At 47.3% G+C, this 22,432-nt stretch overlaps 1 protein-coding gene across 1 annotated transcript in view; it reads left to right on the forward strand.

Annotated features, from left to right (window-relative positions):
* Positions 1-22,432, forward strand: part of ITGA9 (integrin subunit alpha 9) — a 326,298-nt gene that overhangs the window by 30,181 nt on the left and 273,685 nt on the right. The window contains exons 5-7 of the mRNA XM_045798248.2: positions 9,578-9,645; positions 17,955-18,084; positions 20,575-20,660. Of these exons, the coding sequence (XP_045654204.2) occupies positions 9,578-9,645; positions 17,955-18,084; positions 20,575-20,660 (284 nt within the window). The remainder of the gene's footprint in view (positions 1-9,577; positions 9,646-17,954; positions 18,085-20,574; positions 20,661-22,432) is intronic.

The following is a 22,432-nucleotide window of genomic DNA, read 5'->3' on the forward strand; positions in this document are numbered from 1 at the left end:
TGAGGTCTAGAGATGTGGTGTGGCTTGCTCAAAGCCAAGTTTTTCTTTCCACTCTGTTATTCATGTGTCATGCAATGGAGAGGCAAAGTAGCATGGTGGCTAAAAGCATAGGCTCTGGACCTCGACTGCCAGAGCCCAAGTCCTGGCTCTGCCCTTGTGAATGTGTCTAAGCTACCTCAGGGGTCCGTGAAGTGGACAAAGTGAGTTAAAACTTGTCAGTTCTTAGAATTGTGCCGTGTGTGTGTGTGTGTGTGTGTGCGTGTGTATGCATGTATGCTAAGCATATATATGCTGATACTCCATAATATGTGCTAATGTACTGTATGCTAGGCAAATGTGTGTTAATCACTGTGGGGTGACTAATTTGTCTGCTAGGAGTAGAGTCCACATCATCTTAAGTGCCTCACAGATAAAACCCAAGTGACACGGTCCCAGCTGTCGAGAACTTCCCCATCTACAGGGGGAAACAGAGGAAACATGATGTTTCCCAAGTGGGAGAGCTGTGTGGGGAGAGAAGTTCACGCCAGTGTGTCCTGCACGGTACCTCTCCGCAAGGGCCCCAGCTGTATCCAAACTCTAAGTGGCATTAAGACGGCTTATTTCATGTTACACCTGGAAAAATGGATGCCCGCTTAGAGTCTGCAGCCGACTGGGAACCCACTGTTGGTGGTGCAGTGGGTGCTGGGAGGGGAGGAAGGGGCCCTGCCTCCTCAGAGTGTGCCTGCTGCGGAATAGCTCAAGGACCACTGAGGAGCGTGGGAGGCTTGCTGGGGGCCCGCTCTTTATGCTTCTGTCTCGATGGCCTCAGGCCTGTGGCTGGGCCTCCACTGAATTACCTCTGAGGGAAGTTCTCATTAGGGGCTCCTGAGAAAATTCACAAGTGCTCAGAAAGACCACACATTGTTCTCTCATGGTGGCCTTGTTTTGGGTCTCCCGGAAGGTCACCTGTGCTCTCTTCAGAATATGGCAAGGTTGGTTTAATAGACGAAAGCCTCAAAGTCTGTGGCCCCGTGTCTAGACTGTCTCAAACTTTTGTATTCTTAAAACACCAGTCTTTGGCACAAAGACATTTTTCTCATGACTTTTCAGGTGCTTCCTGTTTCTGGTTGGGTGGGAAATGCTATCAGAATATCCTGTTTGGAACCAGGAAATGTAGAGGGAATGGGAAACAAAAATGAATTTAGGACACAAAGTAAAATAAACCCATGGAGCGTACCATTAAGTCGGCCGTTGAGTTTGTGTGTGATACGGGAACAGCATCATCACTACCACATGTTGTTTGGTTTTATCTGAGTGCGTGAGAAAACGAGAAGTTCAGTGGGACGACGTGGGGGAAACTATTTGTAAGCCGAAGAGCAAGTGCTATGAAACCTGTTGTCATTAACCAAGTCATACTTTGGGGCTCCCTGAAGTTAAGTCAGTGTGTTGTTAATATCGGGCACGGAGATTTCTTTCATCCTTTGCCCTTGAGCCCACCGAGACAAGAAGCCAGAACTTGGCAGGAGTGGGGCTGTAAACAAGTCATCTTTCTTTTTTTTTAAGATTAATTTATTTATTTTAGATTGTGCACATGTGAGTGCAGGGAGGGGCAGAGGGGGAGAATCCACAAGCAGACTCCCCGCTGAGCATGGAGCCCCCCCTGCGGGCTTGATCTCACAACCCATGAGATCATGACCGGAGCCGAAACCAAGAGTTGAACACTCAACCAACTGAGCCACCCAGGCCCCCCACAAGTCATCTTTTTATTGTGGCAAAAAAAGCCTCACAATCTGGAAAAGTTGGGGAGCAGCTCTGCTAAATTAATAAAAAGTGTTTCAGTTAGACCCAATTTCAGAATCTGGCTTTACCTCTCACTTGTTCCTGTGATTGAACCCATAGCTCTTACTTTGGGGTGACTTCGGGTAAACCTGCTGAGCCTCAGTGCTCTCATCTGTAAAATGGGGAGATTAACCTACTGAAGAGGTATTTGAGGTGCCTAACTCAGAGTGAACACTCGATAAGTATGAATTTTTTAGTTAAGTATCCTTAAGCCTTCAGAGAAGGTTTCTAGCAAATCCTGCTTTAATGAATAGATAATGGAGGATAGAAAGTTGGGTATTACAAAAATGACTTTAAGACTCCATGAAAAGAAAGACTCCATTAAAGATGATAATTTCTTAAATATCTTTAAAGATCCTATTTGCACAATTTATTTGTTGGTAAGCTCTCTTCTCCCCTTTTTGTAGATGATCTAAAGTTTAATTCATGCTGTGTTTAAATGTCCTCAAGTTGGGAATTGTTGGGGTCTGAATTTATCAAATTTCACTGTGCTTTAAAATTGTCCCATTGATTCCAAAGATTTCTGTGCCACTTTATTATCTGGGTGTGACTGGCCTTTTATTCCCAGTTGGTTTTGCATCTCTCAAGACAGTGCTCATTTCTAGAGAAGGAAATAGATCACCCATTCACATGTGTAGTGTTCTTCTCCTGTCTAGTGTTGAATGCTGTGACTCCACAGGGGATAAAAATCAATCAAGAGCCATTTACAAATGAAAGGGACTTGAGGTTTTGTCTTGTTTTGTTGTGTTTTTGTTTTGTTGTGGAGAGAACCATAAAAAGCTAAGTTGATCCATTTAAAAATTTAAGAACAAGCCCCATAAATTTTTATTAAATAAAGAACTCTACATTTACATAGGATTTTATGGTTTCTAAAGAGCTTTCATAAACATTATCTCATTTAAGTAAATACAGCAAATTTAGAAACAGATGTAGTTCTGTATTATAGCCAGTTAAGGCGGAGAGGGACCCTGAGGCGGAGAGAGAGGGAGGGAGGGTAGCTGGAGGGAAAAGCCAGGGCCAGAGGAGGTGACCATGTCTCTGGCAGTGGCTCTTGTGGCTCAGGGAACCCCACTGAGCTTTCATTTTGGTGCCAAGAATTTTTACCATGGGCATAAATATATTCTGTACTTCCAATGTGCTTCCATACGTTGTGTGGAATTATAGACTGCTTAAACTGTATCATCTAATGTTTTCCTTACCGATGTCTACGTTTTATGAATCTCCTCTTCAAAAATTGCTAATCTGTATGACAGGTATCTTGGGTTTTATTCCTCTCAGAGAAACTAACAGATTCAGATTTATCTAACAGGTGCCAGGGATTGGGTTAGGGTACTTAACATGTATGATCATACTGAGTAATGACCTCATCTTGGGAGTAAGAATTCTTATCCCCATTGTACAGATGAGAAAACAGGGTGGGGAGGTTGATGAAGGTCACAAGCTCATTAAGCAGAGAGGGATTGTTGGCATTGAAGTTCAATAGCAGGTTTCTTTGTACCACTTGTTCCGTTGGGATGTTGGTTTCCTTTGTGATTACTGGCGTGCTGTGGCCCTCACTGAGCAAAATCTCCTATTATGTGGTAATTTTATTCTGATTTTTTAGGACACCGTACTAGAGACTTCTCAGACTGTTGCAGTTTTGCAGTTTAGACAAAATATAGACAAGTCCCAGCAGGTGCAAGGGGCAGATGGGGCCCCTCAGCCTGATAACATTTTACTGGGAGGCCCATCTGCTCTACGTCCTAGATCCTTCCTTACTGTAAGCATTTGGTTTTCACATCTGCACAGTGGTTTGACTGTCCATGTTTCAGTGGTAGTTATTGCACGAGTCTGTTTAGTTTTGGTCATCATGTGAATTCTCTTCAGCTCTGAGCTGGGACCCTCCCTGAGACGTGACTGTCCCATGTTCAGGGTCACTTCTTTTGGAAGGATGAAAGATAACATAATGTACAATGTCTTGGGCATTCGGGGCTGCTGTAACAAATATACCACAGACAGAGCAACTTAAATAACAAACATTTATTTCTCACTGTTCTGGAGTCTGGGAAGTCCAAGATCAAGGCCCTGGCCTATTCAGCATCTGGTGAGGGCCCTCCTCTGTGTCCTCATGTGGTGGAGAGCAGAGAGAGGCAAGCTCTCTAAGGCCTCACAAGAGGGCAGAAATCCCATTTATGGGGGCTCTACCCTTGTGGCCTCATCTGATGCTAATCACCTCCCAAGGCCCCAACGGCCTGATACCATCCCGTCAGTAATATGATTTCAATGTGTGAATTTTGGGGTGGTACACACATTTAGTCTAACACACAGTAAGTTGAAGGTAGGTATACTATTTTGTGCCTATAAATTTGCTTGCTTCTGCTTCTAAAGTAGGGAGTTCGCAAAATTGATATTAGATTCTGGGTGGAAGGAACTATTTAAAGATTATGAAACGTTAAAATTTTTTTAAAATTTTTGTAAAAAATACATAAAATATGGGGCGCCTGGGTGGCTCAGTCGTTAAGCGTCTGCCTTCGGCTCAGGGCCTGATCCCAGGGTTCTGGAATCGAGCCCTGCATCGGGCTCCCTCCTCCGCTGGGAGCCTCCTTCTTCCTCTCCCACTCCCCCTGCTTGTGTTTCCTCTCTCGCTGGCTCTCTCTCTCTCTCTCTGTGTCAAATAAATAAATAAAATCTTTAAAAAAAAATACATCACATGAAATTTACCATTTTAGCCGTTTTTAAGTGTGCCGTACATACATTCACTATTGTGCAGCGGCCACCATCCATCTCTAGAACTGTTCCATTGTCCCAAAATGAAACTCTGTCCTCATGAAACAACTCTCCATTCCCTCCTTCCCCCCATCCTGCCCCCCCCACTCCCCAGCCCTGGCAACTGCTATTCTACTTTGTCCCGATGAGTTTGCCGTCTTCAGAGACCTCAAGTAAGTGGAATTATGCAGTGTTTGTCCTTTTGTGACTGGCTTACTTCACTTGACAAGGTTGATTCATACTGTAGCATGTGTTACAATTTCCTTCCTTAAGACTTAATATTGCACTGAATGAATGTATATGCCACGTTTTGTGTATCCGTTCATCCACTGATGGAAAACATTTTCCTCAAGGACGAGACTGTTCTCACGGTCAATGTGCTCCGTGAAGCATGACGCTGTGGCAGAAGCACATTGGCAGTCCGGAACCCTGCCGTTTAATCCTGCCTCAGGCTCATTTGCTGTGTGGCTTTAAATAAACTACTTGCTCTCTCTGAGCAGTAGTGACTTCATCTGTAAAAGAAATGGATGGGGTTCGAATTACAGACATGCTCTAAGGATCTCTTCCCCTCTTAAAGCTGCTTTCACAGAATTGTAAGTTGCTGGCTTTATGCAGTTTACCTTTAATGCCCACCATTGCTTAATCGTCCATTATTTTCATAAAACCTAGCTATTTAGGTCATTTACCTTTTATTTTTCCTTCCCATTTAGACTGTGGTCCCTCATAACTGTGGGAAGTTTTGTCTTTTTAGTTTTATATGTTGAAATGCCCTGGTTACTAGTAGAGATCTGTCTGCCCAAGTTCATTGTCCTCTTAATTGTTTAATGACCAGTTATTTGGTATTCACTCAGAAATTGAGCAAAAACACAGGAATAACTTAAGACTAGAAAGCTGTTTTTATCCCCTCTATTTCATGGCTAAGTTCAGGAGCTATAGAAAAAACAATTGTAAAATTGGTGCGTTAAAAAGACTTATCTTTGAAAGATGAACCTTTCTCAAATGGGAAGAGAGATTAGTAGGAATAATATGTTACACCGTCTGTAAATCCTGATCTTTCCATGGGTTGGTTTTATCCAAGCAGCATTTCGGGAAGAGTGCAGGAAGTGACCCCACCCAGTTTAATTGTTGAATGACTTAAAAGTCTTTAGTGTAAGTTCCATGTATTGAGTTGTGGGTTGTGAACATTTGGAAACCAGTATTTTTTCCTCTCTGAATTGCCTTCTGTTTAGACAGGGTTTAGTAAAATCAGTAGCTAAACCAAGGAAAATACTACCATTTTTAGAGTGGAGGAACCGTACGACCTAATGAATTGTGTGTGAGGCAGGCCAAGTAACTCAGACCTGCCCACGGCAGAGACAGAGTTTTCTAACCCGTTCCTAGGTCCTCCAGGTGATTTCCAGGTCCCCTTGCTCAACCACATCTTTTGGTTCCGAGATTCAGTTCTGCTGGACTTAACAGTGTCAGGTTTGTTACAGGAGGACAGTGGGCTGCCGTCATGCCGACTCTGATTTCCCCTTTGCTGCTTCAAGGTGAAGAATGTTTTGTTCCCTGGCGGCAAGGGAGGGAACCAGCTTGTTGTTGTAGCTCTCTTCCTGGCCACATCCTTGGGGCGGGTGGCGACTGCGTGAATGTGTCCAGGAGGCGCCTGCAGCAGGGCCCACAGCCTATGTGTGTTCAGGAAAAGTTCTTCCTGGAACACCGGAGACTAGAGTTCTCACCCCGTCCTTCCAGCCTACACCACCTGGACTTCTCAGTGGAGGAAGGGATTGCGAGCTGGAGGGTTTCTTGAGGACACTGGGATGGGGCAGCCTCCTGTCTCCATTCCTACCTCCCTTTTCAAAGCTCTGCAGTATAGAGGCTCTCCTGCCTTCTCAGGAACTGGATCTGGGTATTCTGTCAGGTTCCTCCTGAGGCCCCAAAGGAGATGGGATTGCCCAAGGTAGAATTAGCCAATCTGGGTTTGGAAAGCCCAGAAACATCAATCCTGTGGGTCCCTGCCCAGCTCCAATCACAACTACCACTATCCTCAGGCCTCTGGGGTTAGTTGGTGGCCCTGGGTGGAGAAGTCAGGATTCCTGGTACCCAGGACGCAACTCCTTTCCAAGCCAGGCTGGGGGTGGAGGTCAGGGAGCCTGACTGATTGGAAGACAGAAGGCAGGGCTGGCAGAGCAGGGAGCACAAAGGTCCCAAGTAAGCAGGTTGGAGAGTTCGGGTCCTAGCGGCTAAAGGAATGTCCCTGCTCTTCTCACATTTCCACCTGGGCCTTGAGTCTGTGCGCAGAAAAACACGTGCGCACACCTTCCCTAAGTACACCAGCACGACCAGCACGAACCAGTGACGGGCACAGGCTGCTGCTGGGGACAGTGAGGTCAGTGAGTTCATCTGGTGCTGAATAAATGCAAACTGTGATGAGCAAACGCATTTTGTGATGGGGAGAGTCTATCATTTACATTTCCCTGCAAGACACCCGGACAGAGAAGCTGAAAAGGAGTTCTGCAAGGCTGTGGATGGCTCAGAATAGGAAGTGTTTAATCCAGTTGCACCAGTTGAGCCTTCCTAGACTAGAGTTGCCACAGCTGCCTCCCCTCCCCACAGAGTAGGTGTGGTGGGATGGGGTGGGGGTGGAAGCGTTAGGACTGGAGCCTGTTTCCAAGTTGAAGTGGTTAATCAAGAGTTACAGAAGTTTCTGGGAGGTCAGAGTTATGGGTACTAGTCAGGAGCCCCACATAGTTTGACTCCTTGTTCTAGAGCACTCCAAGAAGGCAGGTGTAGACCCTGGGGTCTCAGAAAGTCAAAGCCAGTGGGATGATGCCTGTTTCCTGGGTGTCCCCGTCCCTCAGACCCCTGATGAGGCAGTCCCAGCTTGGAGACCCTGAGGCTGGCCTCTAACGCTACCTTGATGCTGGCTGAGGCTGGGGTGCTGGTAGTAGGGCTGGACTTTGCAGGACTTTCTCCTGGGGCCAGGAGTGGGGTACTCATAGCTCCCTGTGTGGCTGTGGGCCCCCCCTCCCCCAGAAGCCCTGGGTCCTACTTCTGGCACAGAGCTGGCCAGCACAGTTTGGGGATGAGGTGGAGAAAGACAAGTTTTCATATCTACTATTTTTGCAGTTCCTGTTACAAAGGAGACCTTGAGCCAGGTTTCTTTAAAACATGAAAGATTCCTATGTAGCTCTTATTCATGCCATAAATTTATGAGGTTGAACTGGTGTGCTCTGCATTGTAGCTTCGTTCAGCTGGTGGGGTCTGAATTTTCCTTGTTTTATTTGCCAGAGAGTTACAGTTGGGTATTTAACCCCTCGAGTCAGTGGAGGTGGATATGCTTTTTGCCAGACCTTCCAGATTTAATGTAATTGTTCGGGTTGGGACATTTTGATCCTTCTTGCCATTATGCTGTTTGATGTAAGATTTATTATTAATTTTTATTATTGCTTGCCATCAGACAGTTTGATGCACGATCTCTTTATGACTTTGCACACACCCCACTCCCAGCCTGGGTGCAAAATTTTGCAGAGAATAGAGGAGTCCCATCGTCCCTGGGTTACTCTCTGACAGGCCTTTGAGTTCTCCTTGTAATAACAGGACAAGGAGGGAGGAGCTGATTTAGCCCTCACAAGGAAGAGGAGTAACTCAATTGACATTCCATTGTAATTTAGCAGTCGGTTAATGGCCACTTACTGGAAAATGTTACCAGGCTCTGCGGTGAGTGTTGTTAGAAACTGAATTACTCTGTATATTTCCCCAGGGCCCTTTTCCGCCTTCTCTAGCACACGCTCTAGGAGCTGCAGGAAGTGGCACTGTGTTGCAATCACAGCTGCATTGTTCCTTCATATTATTTATTTTGTTTCAAAATCAAGTATATTGCCTTTAATGGTACCAGAGACTTGCCAAGAGCCCAGGGGTGACATGGGGGATTACTGGGTTATTTTGTTGGGAACCCCGGGCCTGCAAGTGCCCAGGGACAGCCATGAGCCCTTGTCTGGCAAGGTAATTAATTTGAGTCATCTGAGCTGAACATCTCTCTATCTCTATGTCTTTACCCATGTAATGATTTCAACTGGCTGGTCACTTCCTGGGTTTTTTGTAATCACTCACTCCGCAGAATGTTTGATGGGCCAGAGGTGAACGAATGTGAATCTTGGCTTTGCCATTTACTAGCTATGTGACCTTGGGCAATTCACCTAACCTCTCTGAGCCTCGGGAGTTTTACCTATTCACAGATGGCAACATGGGCTCCCAGGGATAAGAGAGCAATGAAATGGCACGAGTGGATGTAGCTAACAGGGCCTAGAACATGCTAAATACTCTTCCTTCCAACTTAAAAATACAACAGCAGCACAGAATGCCCCTTTGTCGGGTCAGCATGTTGGGAACTGTGAGGGAATGGTAGAGGAAAAGCACTTAATCATTTGTGTTTCTGTTGACCTGGAGAGATTTTCCCCTTTAGCCGAAGTTGGAGGTGTCCGCGTATAGCGTCACCATACATCATTGGGGGTGTAACCGGGTGCGGGAGCAGGTCCAGCGGGGGCCCAGGCTCTGTTGGCTGGTATCTGCTTGGATGGCAGAAATCATCTTGCCTCCAGCTCTGGAGTGTCATGTTGGGAGGCTTGGTTGTCTTCCAGGGGACTCCACACAGGGATGGCCACATCATGCCATTTCTGGGTCATGTTTTCAGCTCCTTTTCCTACTGGGGCTCGCCATCCTTTCTGAAGTCAATGAAATAATCATCACCAGCCTCCCACTTAATTACCATGGCTGCTGCTCCTCTTTCCCCACATGCGTGGAGGAAGTCCGCTGGGGCGCTTGGCAGCCTCCTGGCCCAGTGGCACCAGAGCCTGGATTTTTGAGGTCTGGTGGATTCCTGAGACTTTCCTTCCGCGCCCCAGTCTGGAAGGCATCCCTGGGCCCAGCCTGGAGCAGCGCAGGGGGAAGTGGCCAGCACGCTCGGCGGCCCCTCCACACGACTGACACACACTGACGAGGCTGTGGTTTGCTTCTTTCCTTCCCTCCCCTCTAGAGTATAAGAAGAAGTACGGAGAGGAACACGGCTCCTGCCAGGCCGGGATAGCAGGCTTCTTCACTGAGGTGGGTGTCGGCTCTTGGGCATTTCTGCTGTCTTGCCGGTGTTCAAGTTTCCTGGCAGATTGTGGTCTCGGTGGTTCCTTGAGATGGAGCTGCCGGTGCCCCCCACGTACTTGAGCTGTGAGCGGTAGATTCTGGTCCCTGGATGTGACATCGGGGGAAGGTGATTGACACCGGTGGGAGCTCCTGCTGGCCAGAGACCATTGGGGGGGGGGGAAGGGCGGCTCATTGGGAGGAGACACCTATTGGACAATTTCTCTAAGGAGCCCTCTCGACTCTGAGCCCCATGGAAGGAACCGGTTCAAGGGGGTACAGGTGAGATGTGCTCAGCCATATTTGTGTCTCGTTGCCGGCAGTGAGGAGGGTATATTAAGCATCACCTCCTGTCGTTCTTCCCTCTGTGGAGAGATTTTATGATTTTATACGTAACTCAGCCAGCCCCTTTCCCAAATTCCGAAGGACTGTAGACTTGAATACTTCCGTACCTATGTAGTCGTACCATGATCTTTGGCTGGACAGTACAACTTTAGGGACTATTCTTAAGTGATTCTTACCTACTATGAGTTCACCCTTCACATCAACCCCTCATTTCTCAAACATCTTTTAATTGTCTGCCATGTGCAAAGCTCCATGCCAGGGCCTGTAAGTGACTCAGGCATCCATGGAGTTGCTCAGGCCCAAACAAAAAAGTACTTTATATTTCTAATTCATCTGTAATCTTATTCTTTTAACCTCCTAAGCATATCCCAAATGTGACAGCTTTAATTGCCCACCACCATCACCCTTCTGGAAAAGCCATGGTTATCACCTGGAGATATTCTGGTCTTGATCTAGTCTCCCTGCATCTTTTTTTTTTTTTTTTTGTAGTAAAATACACACAACATGAAATTGACTATGTTGACCATTTGGAAGCAAACAATCTAGTGGTATTTAGTACATTGACAGTGTTGTGCAACTGCGGCCTCTTTAGCTTGAAAACATTTCCATCACCTCAGTCTGCATCTGTTCTCCACACCCACCCTTGTGTTTTCTGCACAGCAGCCTGAGGAATCTTTCAAAATCAAACCCTGTCATTCTGTCTCTGTGGCTCCCCATCACATGGTAGATTAAAATCCATACACTGTGTCTTGACCCATGGGACTGTCTTTCTGACATTCATTCTCCTCTTGCTCCAGGACAGCAGAGAGCTGCAGGAGGGGACACCCACCAGTGTCCAGAGCTTTCTGATCCAGAGCAAAACTGCCAACCTTATTTTCTTCAATTACTATTTAAATTCAGAAAATAGACAGTCAGCAATGTAGCATTTCATTCAGAAAGCAACATGGAAAGGGTAGAAAAGTCAGAAATGTTGTCTTTCACTCTCAGACCAACAAACATGAGATGCTTCCCTCCAACCCCGCAGTCTGCACCCTCTAATTCTTACTATATCCCTTAGCTGTCACTTCGGTGAGATTCTTATGACCATCTACACAGAGTTCCATGGGAGGTCGGGTGGATGGTGTTTCCAGTCGTCCGCACTGCTCAGGCCCAGATGAGCAAGATTCCTCTCCTGCATCCAAGTCATCACGGAGTCCCACTTCCTGTGCTCCCAAAACCGATCCCAGAGGCCTCCATTTCTCTCTGCCTCCGCTGCCGCTCTGCAAACCTAGGGCACCGTCGTCTTGCCCAGGGTGCCACCGCAGGACCCTCCTGATTTCCCACTCCCACCCTGCCTCGCGACAGCCTCTTCCCACATAGTAGCCAAAACTACCTCCTCAAAATGAGAAAAATATTGTGGCTCTCCTTTACTCAGAACCTTCTGTATCCCCATCATACTTAACAATAAGATCCAGACTCTTCCACGTGGCCACCCAGGTCTTCCTACCTTTCCTGTCTCACCTGTTACCTGGCCTCCTGGACTCACCTCCTCCAGCCTCAGAGACTTGGGATGGCTGCTGGAATGTACCAGACTCCCTGGCAGCATGGGGCTGGAGGTGCCCACACGTGGCATTTTTGTGCACAGGCGCACTTTTCTGCAGAAGAGAAACGCAGCAGAGGAATCGCTGGTGCCAAAGCTATCCAACGTTTGAATTTGGGTACATTCTGGCAAATTACACTCCAGAAGTATTTGCCAACCGACAGTCCCCCAGTTGTGTGTCATTGTTCCTTCAGCCTCTCACCACTACCAGTTTTTGTCATTATAAAAAGATACCTCATTTTCCTGTAATGTCCCTTTATCTGCTTACTAGTGTAGTTTAGTATTCTTCAAGTATTGGCCATTTGTCTTTTTCTAGAAATTGCCTGTTTATGTTTTTGGCCCATTATTCTGTTGGTTTTTCTTATTTTCGATTAGCTGATTTTTAGGAACTTGCAAGATAGTTTCAACACTAATTTCTTATCTCTTATATGTGTTGTAAATTTTTTTTTTCAGTCTGAGTTGGCTTATTGTGTCTTTATTGTACTGCCATCACACAGTCATATTTGTCAAATCCATCAATCATTTTCTCTCTGGATTCTAGACTTCTCAGAAAGATCCTCCCTCTCCTAAGAATATGAGATACCCACCTATAATTTCTTCCAGAATATTTACATTTTTTTTAAAGATTTCTCTCTTCCGTACATCTTGGATTTCTTTTTGCAAACATTATATGGTAGTAACAAACTGCATTGTTTTCCTAAACGTGTAGTTGATTGTTCTCATATTGGCCTGCTAACCAGGTTTTCTCATCCCCGTTGATTTGAAATACCATCCTGCCGTATGCTGAGCTCACACTCTCCTTCTGTCTCTGTGCACATTGAGATTGTATAGCCTCTGTGGCTGTTGTTTCTCTGGTAAGGTCTAGCAGAGTCTTACTCAGCCCAGGAGGCAGCAGGGCACCCTTGAAAGTCCACAAGCAGGTGACGGACACTGTGGATGGCAGTGCTGGGAGAGAGAGACCATGCAGGCTGGCGTGCCCAGGATTTTAAAAGTGGAAAGGCCAGGAGGGAGGCCAGGTAGGAGGCTGTGATGTGGTCCAGCTACAAAACAACAGGGCAGGAATAAAAAAAATGACCAGGGGAATTGGAGAATATTAAGGCGGTATCAGTGGGCTGGGTGGCCAGAGGCCTGTGGGGTGGAGGAAGTAGGAGGCAGGGTTCTGGAGAACAGTGGTACCCAGTGGGAAGAAGGCTGCCTAGAGAAGAACCACTGGGGGAGGTAAACAGATGGGCCTGCTTTCAGCACATGCGGTGTGAGGCGATGGATGGGACACTCATAGGTGTTTTTAGAAGATACTTGGATACAGGGACCAGAACTCAACCTGAGTAGGAAACTTTGGTTTGGTCATTCCTAGCACCTCTCTGAGGGGGCTGGGTGTGCTCAGCATGGAGCTCGGGGTGGGGTGGGGGGGAGGACGCCTCCTTTCAACAGTGGGAGGAGAAAAAGTAGACTCATTGCAGAAATGAGAATTCATCAGAGATGTTGATGGAGAACTAAGGGAGAGAAAGAGTTCCCAGGGAGGGAGTGTCATTATGGTCTCACCAGGTGGAAGGTCAGGGAAGACAGGGCATTGGGTTGGGTGGAAGGAGGGCTTGGTGGGAAGAGCAGAAAGGGCAGGGGTGGAGGGCAGCCCATGGGGCTGTGCAAGCTCCAGGTGACCAGAAGGACAAGAGGACCTATTGAAACTCCAGGTTCTGGGAACCGTGAGGCCTCAGCGTGTGCTGGCTGGGCAGACAGCAGTGGGGCAATGGTGCGTGGATGGGGGTTGTGGGGTGAGCGAGTGGGAGGCTTAGTCCTCTGACCCGGCCACTGTCCCCTGGCTGCCCTGGGCTTTGGCCTCCTTAAACAGGAGGTCTTTGAACTCACTGCCTCTCTTGTTTCTGGAACTTCAGCTGTTGGAGGCTGAGCAGGAAATGTGGTTGAAGGGGTCAGGCAGCTCTTCTCCTCCACCCCGCCCTCCTGCTGACCCCATTACTTGGGCTGGCTCTTGCTGGGGGCTGGGCTGTCCCTGCACAGGGCAGGCAGCTACCTCGCAAGCTGGATGTGCTTCTGTGGCCTTCCGAACACGGCCATGTGGCCCCCAAGTACTCTGGCCTGAGGTGCCCGCTTGACCTGAAGGTCTGTGACCCAGGGGTTGCCAAAGCTGTTTGAACTACGGTTGCCACGTGAGTTTTCGCCTGTCACTGAGGATAAAGGAGAGCTTCCTGGGAACTTTATTTTTGTAGCCTAGGGTGACAGAGACAGATACTTGTGAGTAGCAAGAGAAGTCATGGACCAACCCGCCAGCTTTGGAGCACTGCCGTGGGAGCCTGAAGACATCTGAGTAGAAGTCTGGGGTGCAGACTTCTATTGTAGATCCTGAGTGCCCCTCTGCCCCCCTCCCCCACTCATGCCAGCTTGCAGCAGTACGCAGAGAAAAAAGTCCGTGGCTTCTCAGGCACACCTACACTCCTCCGTGCCTCTGGAGGTTCTGCTAATAAATGCACCTTGGGAAAAGGCCCACACTGTTTATGGAAGAGAGCCCACATGGGAGTTAGGTGGTGTGGCCTTTGGCTTGCAGAGAAGCTTGAGTTTCTCTGTGCCATTTGCATTGGCTATTCCTGGGTGGTGGGGAGCTAAGCCCTGACGCCATTTTCCTGGCACTGGTAAACAGTACCAAAAGGGCCCAGGCATCATCCCTAGTGAATGGGAAAACCAATACAGAGAATTCCAGGAAGACACTGCTTTCTTGCCCCTCTGCTGCCCCAGCCCCAGCCCTGCAGGTCCCAGGCTCAACCTCAGGTGTTTTAGTTTGAACCAAGGGAGAAGGAGGCATGAGCGTGAAGAGGAGGAGGAGGAAGACAGACAAGAGCTTTGGTTTAAAGGTTTCTGAGGAGAGATTACCTTGTCTTCTCTTTGTGATGTTTGAGAGAGCAGGTGTGGGGATGTGTTAGACATACAGCTCTCAATTTTTATGCTGGATTGATTTAAATCATCAGAAAACAATGTGTCTACCGCCTGGTGTCCCAGAGAGCCTTATGCATCTCTGGTGATGCTCGGGGCTTTGGCTTATGAAGAGCTGCAGGTGGAGAAAGCTCTCTATGTGCTGTGTACCACTGGTATCGAGGCCAAAGGTCATTCTGTTCTCCCATGCCCTGTGTGTTTAGACACTGGATTCCAAATTCCTTTCTGAGCTGAAGGCCAAGGAAGAAGTCTTTCTCCTCTGAGGAACTGGTCATTTGTCTAATGCTCCTTCTAGAAGTGGCACAGTGCCTTACACAGAACAGATGAGAATAGGGGCAGGAGTGAATGAATGCACTCACCTCCTGTGTTTTTTCAGTGATGAGTTCTGAGTGCAGGAAGTGATATGTTTTTATAAAACAGTGAGATGCCTCAGAGTGTCCGACTTATCAACAGCTCCCTTGGAGGTGGCTAGGACCGCAGAACCTGAATGCGGTGTTTCTCCACAGTCTTTCCTGGTCTCCACCTTCCTGAATCACCAGCAACATGCCATTGAGGCAGGATATGGTGGCTTGTCTTCTGTCTGTGCTCACACCCTACTGTTTAAAGTTCTTTTCCAAATGGACCTCAGCACACGCCTTGTTCAAAGCATTGCCCTGTTGCCACCACGGTCGTACCTGGCTCTCCTGCCCATGTGCTCTTTCTTCTTCTCGTTCTCTTTAGATGGCTCTAGGTTGTTCTGACTTTTGCTCTGTGGGAATTCAGTGTGACTTTATGAATTGTCATCAGAAACTCAGGAGCCTTATAGCAAGATCTAGCCTTCAGGGACTTGTTGGAAAGCAGCAGCTTCTGACAGTGGTGAGGCCAGCTCTCCAGAGAGGGGTCAACCTGGAAGGATGTTTCTGAAATAGAACTCGAAGAGCCAAGGGAGGGGTGGGTGTGTTTGGGCACTGAGAGCCTCGATGACATTGCTGTGTCTAGCATCCACTGTCTGCACAGCCTGCACCTTTGGGGTTTGTGTACAGCTGAGGGGGTTCCCCTGAGATTGGCTTTATTTGAACCCTTTGGATAGAATTTTTTTCTAAAATATTTTGTATATTTCCACATTGCCTTCCCCTGGGATTGTCATACAAGAGGACTTCTTTGATTTGTGTATCTAGTATAAGCTTTCATACGTGATAGTAGTAGGTGCTTAATATTACTGAATGAAAAATTAATGATTGTGTTAGGAAAATAATTTTAATTGTTTCTTATTGCAGTGTAGGTACTTTGGGAAATATAATCAAAAGAAGGGATTCCCTGTTGGGGAAGGAAGGAATGAAAGCCTCAGCCAGGGTCATCTAGTGGATGCAGTAGCCCGTGGGCACCTCCCCTCAGCACGGCTTCCACACAGAGTGTGCTCCATTTTGAACATGTTGTGCGTTTTCTGAGGTGACTTTCTTCTCAGTGTTTAGTCATTGTTCTAGAATTTTGAAAAACACTTGGGTGCTGGGTGGCTCAGTTGTTTAAGCGTCTGCCTTTGGCTCAGGTCATGATCCGAGGGTCCTGGGATCGAGTCCTGCATCAGGCTCCCTGCTCAGTGGGGAGTATGCTTCTTCCTCTGCCCCTCCCCCCAACTTGTGCACACACTCTCTCTCAAATTAATAAATAAAATCTAAAAAAGTAAAAAAGTAGAATTTTGAAAAACACAAAATAAATTTTAGGGATGAGAGAGAGACAGAGACACAGAGAAAGAGACAGAGTGACAGAAGAAGGGAGGGGAGGGGAGGGGAGGGATTCTTGTAATCGTGTCACCCAGTGGAAAAAAACCATAAATGTTTAGGGCTTCTCCTTCTGGTTTCTGTTTCATCTGTCTGTACACATTTTTTTTTTCCTTTTATAAAATGTGATCGGAGTATACATATTGTTTGGCCTGTTTAACTCAGCACTTTGCGGCCCTGTCTCGGTGCTGTTACGTCTAAAGCATTTTTACCGCTGCTGGATTCTGTTGAATGGGTGTACCATGATTTAGGATCCCAGCTGTTAGATGTTTAGATCATTTCCAACTTTCTTTTCTTTTCTTTTTTTTCTTTCTTTCTTTTTTTAAGATTTTACTTATTTACTTGAGAGAGGGCATGAGAGAGAGTGCACACACACACACACACACACACACACACACACGGTGGGGGGGGCAAAGGGAGAGGGAGAAGCAGACACCCCGCTGAGCAGGGAGCCCAAAGCAGGACTTGATCCCAGGACCCTGGGATCATGACCTGAGCCAGAGGCAGACGCTTAAGCAACTGAGCACCCAGGTACCCTTAGATCATTTCCAACTTTCTTTACCCCAATGACAATGCCTGTTCTTGTGGGTGAAGCCATGTAGTTATCCGTGCTGACTTCCTTAGGTAGGTGCGTCATTTGGGAGCACTTGGAATTCTCATCAGTATTGCTCATTAGATGGCTTTGGAGCACAAACCAGCCGTTGGCCCTGTTGAGGGTGCAGGGCCATTTGCCCGTAATGCAAATGCTGGAGACCACTGTGTCTTTGTGTTTCTGGTCTTTTTTTTTTTTTTTTTTTAAGATTTATTTATTTATTTTAGGGAGAGAGAAAGCACACACATGTGAGTGGGAAGAGGGGCAGAGGGAGAGAATCTCAAGCAGACTCCCCCCTGAGCATGGATCCCAAGGGCTCAGTGCAGTGCTAGATCCCATGACCCATGAGATCATGATCTGAGCTGAAACCAAGAATTGGACGCTTAACTGACTGGGCCACCCAGGCGCCCCTCTGGGTCTGTTTTTTAATAGCAGTGCTGTCTCTTGCTGTCAAGGGTCTCTGTCCTTCCCTTAGTGTGCCTCTCTGCTCTCTTGATTTTGTTGTGAGTTTGCAATGGGCCACAGTGGCCACAAAAGCAAGCTTTCAGCCATTCTTGAGAGGAGCGTCCTGAGTGAGGACTCGGGGGGATTTCCTTGGACTGTTAATGCACGGTTTTTTGCAAAGAAGCTTCTGGTCATTGTTTTCTCCTTGCTCTGTATGGGGCAGGTGGGATTGGGGGCCAGGCTGGGTGAGGGGGTGGTGTCTTTTCATGAGCACTGTTTCCTGGAATTCTGCGATTTAGGACAATGTGCGATGTTTGTCATTTCCTCGTTTGACCCTGTTGTGAAGGTGAGGAAATACGCATGAGCTTATCCTTGGGTAGCGTAGCGACCTGGTATGTTCCTCATTCTGTCACCTTGCTCAGTTATCCCTGTCTTTGTTCCTGAGGACCCCGCGGATATGATGGATTCTGTAACACCCGGGAATGTGGTGCGGTAGGTTTTGTTGCTCAGCTGGAGAAATCCTTGGTGTGAGGTATCTTCGAGTTGTTGGCTGTGGTACCACCTGCTCCCTCCTCAGCTTCCTTCCCTGTTTATTTACCTTTGGGTTTCTCTTCGGTAGGAGCTGGTGGTGATGGGCGCCCCAGGGTCATTTTATTGGGCCGGGACAGTCAAAGTGCTGAACCTTACGGACAACACCTATTTCAAACTGAACGACGAAGCGATCATGAACAGGCGGTACACTTACCTGGGTGAGTAGCTTAGGGACGTGACAGGTAAGAAGGGGAAATGGGAGCGGTTCTCCCCTGGCCCGCAAACTGTTGCTTTACTGCTGAAAAGAAGAGTTTGTTGGCTTTCACGTCTATTGTTCTAATTAGGTACGCTCTTAGCCGGGACACTTTCATCGAGCCTCACACCCAGCAGGTAGAGAACAAAGGAGGGGTCTGAATTAAAACTGTGATTTAATTACAGAGCGGACGTTTGAACCTCCAAGGAAGCAAAATGTTTTTCTTATTTGAGCAGTTACTTAAGTTCAGATACAAAATGAGCGCAGTAGAATCCGGGTTTTCCATGGCATTTCTTTGGCTGTGGCCTCTGCTTCCTGGTCACACCAGTTGCAAATAGAAATAATAAGAACTGGGCATGCCTGGGTGGCTCAGTCAGTTGGGCGTCTGCCTTCCGCTCAGGTCATGAACCCAGGCTAGGGATCGAGCCCCGTGTGGGGCTCCCTGCTGAGCAGAGAGCCTGCTTCTCCCTCTCTCTCTGCCTGCCGTCCCCCTGCTTGTGCTCTCTCTGTCAAATAAATAAATAAAATCTTAAAAAAAAAAGAAATAATAAGAACCAGAAATTAGCATGATGGGTGGCAGCATAATGCTGAAGGTTAATCACAGGCTTAGAAAAATTGCTCCTATTTTCTCAACTCTTTCAACCGTCTAGAAAGAAAATAGATACAACTTAACAGCCACCAGGCAACATGACACTGGCCCTATTGAGGTACAGAGACAGGCTGTCTTTGCTTGTGGACCTGAAGATTTTGCGTGGCTCTTTTCCTTAGTTCATGCTCTGAATGCTATTATTCTGGATACTACTTCTTTTCATTCCTGAAACATTATGAGGCAACTACCATTACCCACGTTTCAGAGGCAAAGAAACTGAGGCACAAAGAAGTACATAACTTGCCGAGGTCACATGGCTTGTAAATAGCAGGGTGGGGGCTTAAACCCGTGGTTTCTGAGCCCAGAGTCTAAATGTGGAGCTGCCTCCTGAGTATGTGCGATGGAGACAGCACTGACCTCTAGTATGGAGCCCTCGCTCACCTGGGAGCACCTCAGAGGTGGGGGTTTGGCCTGACATTTCCAGGACTTGATAGAGTGCCTCGTGCGCAGCAGGGAGACCTGACACACACTTAGAAGGCAGCAGATAACATGGTTTGGGTGTGGCTTTAGGTTCAGGATAGGTCCTTTGAACTTGAGGGGTGGTGGGTTGTCCCTGTGTACCAGAGGCCCTTATTGCTGCAGGGCTTTCAAGGTCACCCGAGGCTTTGCTATCACTCATAATGCTTTTAGGTAACGTGGTCAGGCTACAGGGTCAATAAGAATTGATCACAATATGGCGTCATCACAAAATCCAAACAGCTTGTGATCACAGCATTGGGCTTTGAAGGTGAAGACAAGGTTTGGGGAATATATGGCCACCCATAAGGGTTTTTGTTGGCTAAAGGAGAACTTTAAGCCTGCCCACAAGGTTCTCAATAAGCAGGAGACATTTAGACTAAGCTCAGACAACTTTTACTTTTGTTTCTAGATTCCTTTTGCATCCAGATTCTTTTCTCATCCATACCGACCCCCCTACCATCAGCTTCTTTCTGCCTTCTCTAAGGAGGGAAGATGGTACAGTGGTTAACAACAGAGGCTTTGGAGACACACAGATTGGATTTGAATCTTGCTGTGTTATCTGGGGCATGTTACCTAACCATGTTTAGTCTCAGTTCCTACATCTGTAAAATGGAAGAAATAATCATGCCTTCCTCATAACATTGTGAGATTAAAATTTGTTGGCGTCCAAAGACATGCCTAGGGATGTTCACAGCAGCTTTATTCATAGTAAAGCTGGAACAGCTGGGAACAACCCAGATGCCCAGCAGTAGGATAAAGATATCCTGATCTCCTCATGCAGTAGACCGTTTCTCCACAGTAAAAGGAAACGTCTGCTATTATACTCAGCATGGATGAGTGTCACAGGTGTTATATTGAGTGAAGTTCTAGAATGGGTAAACCTAACATATAGTGATAGAGAATAGTGGCTGCCTGTAGGGACTTGAAAGGGTAGGAGGGCACCTTCTAGTTTGGGTTCTGTACTTCTATTTTACTCTGGGTGGTGATGGCATGGCTGTGTACATGTGGACACTTTCATTGAGTTCTACACTTCAGATGTATGAAAATTAGATCTCAAAAAGAAAAAACAGATAGAAAGTATTTAGCACAGTACTTGTTTTAAAGAGGACCCTCAGAAAACACTCTTTCCTGCCCCGATGTTTTTGTGAACCTGACTTTTTGTGAGATGAGCCATTTCAGCATGAGAAGACTGACAGATGTCATTCGTTCCGTGGGAGGTTATGTTCCGAGAATAGCTGGGTCATAACAATCCAGATAAGGGATGCTGGAGACCCTTTTTCCTCAGATGGATCTTTTCTTCCCTACCCTCTCTCATCCTCTCCTCGGTCGATGCCCACCCTTTTACAGGCTATGCAGTGACGGCTGGCTCCTTCTCTCGCCCGTCCACCACCGATGTGGTAGGAGGTGCCCCCCAGGATGAAGGCATCGGGAAGGTGAGGAGAAAAGTCTGTGGAATGGCATGGGGTCAGACACCAGGGGTGAGCGTGCTGCCCCTGGTGTGGAGATTTGTCACTTATTTGATCTGAACATTCTGCTGGGTGGCTGGCAGATAAATGATGAAGTAATGAGGAGTTTCCATCAGTTTCCTTCCAGTGGCTTTTGAGAATGTATTTTGAAAGCTTAATCAGAGAGTGCATGCTACCCCCAGAACTCTCCATTCTCTTCATGTTCTCATCTCCACTGTGTTTGGCAGCTGACTCTGTGTGTGAGATTTTTAAGACTGACCCTTGGCATCATGGCGTCCTCCAAAGGAATGGTGTCCAGTACTATTCAGCTTTAAATTCTCCGCTCTGCCAAGCCCTTTCCAATTTCGACTTTGACTTAATAGAGCTGGGTTTAGTCCCAGTATCTTTGGGACTTTATTTATTTGTCTTGGGGCCTAGATTGTCATACTTATTTCCCAAGTGTTTTAGAGCCAAGACTGGTTCAGTCCAATGGCTGTACTGGGAATCTATGGGTCAGATTTCCTAAAGGATCTGCCCAGAGTATAGGAAATACCCCATGGATCTAGGGCTGTCTGGTCCCTTTAGGAATTGTGGCCTCTATGGGGCCAAGAGTATGAACAACTACGCTTGCTGATTGTTTAGCTCCAGTGTACAGGAAATCTAGGTTGGGTAGGTCTGCATGAGTCAAGAACGTGCGTTTTTAACTCCATAGAAAAATCTGAACAAGGGAATGATCTTTGGACCTGAGCCCATGGGGTGGACCTAGGATGGAGTATGGCCATATCTCCAGGGGCTCAGAGAAGTGGGGTCTGGATTTTAGAGAGGCCCAGATGATGGGCCAAGACCACTGTCCATTGGAGCCTTGAGCCAACATGTCAGTCTGGTCAGCTGACTGGGCTTGACTGGTACATCACGAGGGTCATGTCCCTGGATCCTCCCAGGCCGGAGTTAGGAGCCTCAATTCTCATTTCTGGAACTTGTGCCTCCCTGCTGACACTGGTGCTAGGGAGAAAGGATCTCGGAGAATGAAACCAGATAAAAGCACAGGGCACCGAGTGGGTGGAGGCATGCAGATCAACTCTGATAATGTCAGGAAGGAGGTGGGTCCTTTAGGGTCACATGAATTCCTCTACATGGTAGAGGGAAGAAGCACCGAGAGCCGTCCCCACACTGATAATGTTGTCGGGGGAAGAAGCTGCGTGCGTGTGTGCAGCCTTCTCTGTAGTGTTGCTAACAGGGCCTGCCTGCCTCCCGGCTCACAGCCATGCGGATGCTTCAATGCTTCCTTTTCTCACCAGGAACACAAACTTTGATCTGATTGCATTGTGTTCTCTGCAGATGTTTGCGATAGTCTTAAGATAGTCAAGTCTTAGGATAAGAACAGTATTTGTAACTGATAGAACCAGACAGAGAATATCCTGGATTCAGCTAACAACAAAGAATCTGACAATGCACCTTTCAGAGGTGCTGGGAAAACCGGTTGTAGTTGACACAGTCGCCGACTGTCCCATTCCCCGGGGACCCTAGACTAGACCTCTGGCCTGCAGGATTATTCATTTCTGGTGTCAGGGCACAAACACATTCTTACTAGCATGGTGGCTTCTTACCCCACAGGAGGGTCCCCTCCCCTGGTTCTCATGGGATGTTATTGCTATAAGATGCAACTTGGAAAAGAGCTTCTGTAGTCCTGTCATTTGGGACGTTCCCCATCAATGATCCTCTTTGTGGTAGAGATGCACGTACCTCGGATTGAAGGACAC

The sequence above is a fragment of the Ursus americanus genome, chromosome 20 (assembly GCF_024610735.1).
Source record: "Ursus americanus isolate L20-20 chromosome 20, mUrsAme1.1.p, whole genome shotgun sequence".
NCBI lineage: Eukaryota > Metazoa > Chordata > Mammalia > Carnivora > Ursidae > Ursus > Ursus americanus.